Source organism: Penaeus japonicus, unplaced genomic scaffold (assembly GCF_977035675.1).
Source record: "Penaeus japonicus unplaced genomic scaffold, GWHDUDI00000001_assembly GWHDUDI00000037, whole genome shotgun sequence".
NCBI classification, from domain to species: domain Eukaryota; kingdom Metazoa; phylum Arthropoda; class Malacostraca; order Decapoda; family Penaeidae; genus Penaeus; species Penaeus japonicus.
Window position 1 is genome coordinate 1,612,194 of NW_028234439.1, and position 2,500 is coordinate 1,614,693.

A 2,500-nucleotide genomic window follows, 5' to 3' on the forward strand; every position below is an offset into this window, starting at 1 on the left:
GTTTTAAAAAGTTGAAAATTTTATGCTTATGCAGATTACTGAGATTACGTGTAAATTAAGGTAACTGAGTAGTTTGTGATTCTGTATTCGACTTTTAGCTTTCACTGACATGAGAACAGTACAGTTGGTTTAGAATATTCCTATTAATGATTCCAGCTTCAAGAACGGATCTTTGACGAGAGAGAGAATTCGCAATGAATGTGCCGATGGATCCTGGGATATCTTTAATCAGCTTCTGGATATGACTCCTCGAGGGAACTTCGGCAATTTGGGTGAGAACTTGAATTTTTTTCATCTTTTGATTAATTTTATTTTATCTTATTTTATTTTATCTTATCTGTTCATTCATTTTGAGGTATTGCCTGAAATTTTAGAAGACAGGAATCTATACAAGAGATTAAGAGATTAGAGTTAAAGCTAAAGAAAAGGTTTGAGTGTACATTTTCGATCCTTAGCCGTATCGTTTCTTTGCAGTTACAGATGTAAGAATTTTTTGTCCTCTTTATTGCTGATATTATTTCTATTATTCATATTTTCATTGTACTTATTGATATTATTTTTATGATTTTATCATTGTTATTTCTATTATTATTGAAACCATTTTTTTTTATCATTATTAGCATTGTTATTATTATTATTATTATTATCATTATTATTATTATTGTGATTATCATTATGATTGTTACTATCATTGCTATTATTATTTTTTTATATTATTATTATTATAGGTAGTTATATTGATAATAATGATAGTAATAATAATGATAATGAATATTATTATTATTATTAAGCCATTGTGTACAGGTGCTATGACATTCATTATGGCATCAATTAGGCCTAAAAGACAGGTGTCAATGCATACATGAAGAGACATTAGGATCTGCTCACAGTTGAAACGCGCACACAGTCATGAAGTATTATGGCTGTAATGATGCTACCTTCAGAGCTACAGGGTTCCAAAGTCTGCCTTAACCTGCATTTTATGATGGACTTATGGAAAAATATTGTTTGGGCTAGTCTGCATTACCTAGAGGGTGGAGAAAACGCTTTCCCTGTCCCTCTGAATTTTAGCCGGTGCCGCTAGTGTCAGTCCTGACGACCAGTTAGGTTGTTAGATGTCCGCAGTGGATTGATATTAATAACAATGATATTGATAATTATAATCATCATCATCATCATCAGTAATTAATCCCACCCATTCACTGCACAGGAATGTATTACGACAAGAAGGAAATAACTCCGGAACTCGAGGGCGTGTTCCGTTTCAACAAAGCTGACGAGCCAGTGTCGCGCTTCACAAGTCGTGAGGTTGAAGTAAGGGCGTTGGTGGAAGGACAATTCGTAGCCAAGCGCGTCCATGCGGAAAACTTGGGCTTCAGTGTGGGTAAGGCTGGATTTGACTTTGTTTTTCTGAGATTAGGTACTCTGTGTTTTTTTGTTTTTGTTTTGGAAAAGGTGTTTAATTCTCTGCAACGGAACAGTTCCATACTGCGATTTCTTGTTTGTTGAAATTACAAGCTAGTTATTCCTTTTGATGACTATTATAACAAATTGTAATTAGGACCACTATGCTGATATATCATATATAGATGCATATTTTATACCTTAAGACTAGAAAATAATAAAAAAAACACTTTCAGGGATGATTTTAGATATGTTTGTAAAGAATTTGGGATTTTGAGCACATGTTAGCATGATTTATTTAGTAATCTCAAATACTCCTTGTGTATTTAAATATTCTGCCCTTTCTCCATATGAGGAACAGGCGTATTTAAATTAATTTTGAATAACCCTCCAAAAAACGGTGATATGTGCATGCTATTCTCTGTGTTTTTAAAAATAGATTTGGATGATTCATTATACTTTTTCTTCTATATTTGTTTGCAAAGGTACTGGTGCAAGAGTGCTGGCAACAGGAGGAGCATCTAGCAACAAAAGTCTCCTGCAAGTACTAGCTGATGTCTTCAATGCTCCTGTGTACACTATGGTTGGTTTTATACATGGCTTCATTTCTTTTAGTTAAATAAACTGACCTCTGGTACTCAGATATGTTCATAATACATTTTACTATGTTGCTTTACTTATTTTAATTATATTTTTTCTTTCTATTTGGTATTGATCTTTTTTTAGTTGTTATTTGTATGTGGACACCATGCTTTTATATATTCATATTTAGATTTAAATTAATGTGTTTTGTATTTCACAGGACGTTGCTAATTCAGCTTGTCTCGGGAGTGCATACAGAGCTAAGCATGGTTTGCTGGGTGGGGTATACAAGGAGGTGATTAAAGGACAGAACTTCAAATTGGCTTGTAAACCTAACTCAGATGCGGATAAGGTAAAGTTACATTTGGCTTTCACAGGTAGTGGTGTGGCCTGTTCACATCACACCCATTCTCATAGAGGGGTGTTCTTCAAGAGAAATCTACGATATTCCTTAAATATGTGTATGTATATATGTATATATATATATATGTATATATATATTATATATATATAT

The 2,500-nt window shown here is 33.0% G+C and overlaps 1 protein-coding gene across 1 annotated transcript in view; it reads left to right on the plus strand.

The window, feature by feature from the left end:
• LOC122253511 (xylulose kinase) overlaps positions 1–2,500 on the plus strand; it is a 9,426-nt gene that overhangs the window by 5,529 nt on the left and 1,397 nt on the right. Inside the window, exons 9-12 of the mRNA XM_086532696.1 lie at positions 157–272; positions 1,211–1,384; positions 1,890–1,987; positions 2,207–2,338. Coding sequence (XP_086388822.1) covers positions 157–272; positions 1,211–1,384; positions 1,890–1,987; positions 2,207–2,338 — 520 coding nt within the window. The remainder of the gene's footprint in view (positions 1–156; positions 273–1,210; positions 1,385–1,889; positions 1,988–2,206; positions 2,339–2,500) is intronic.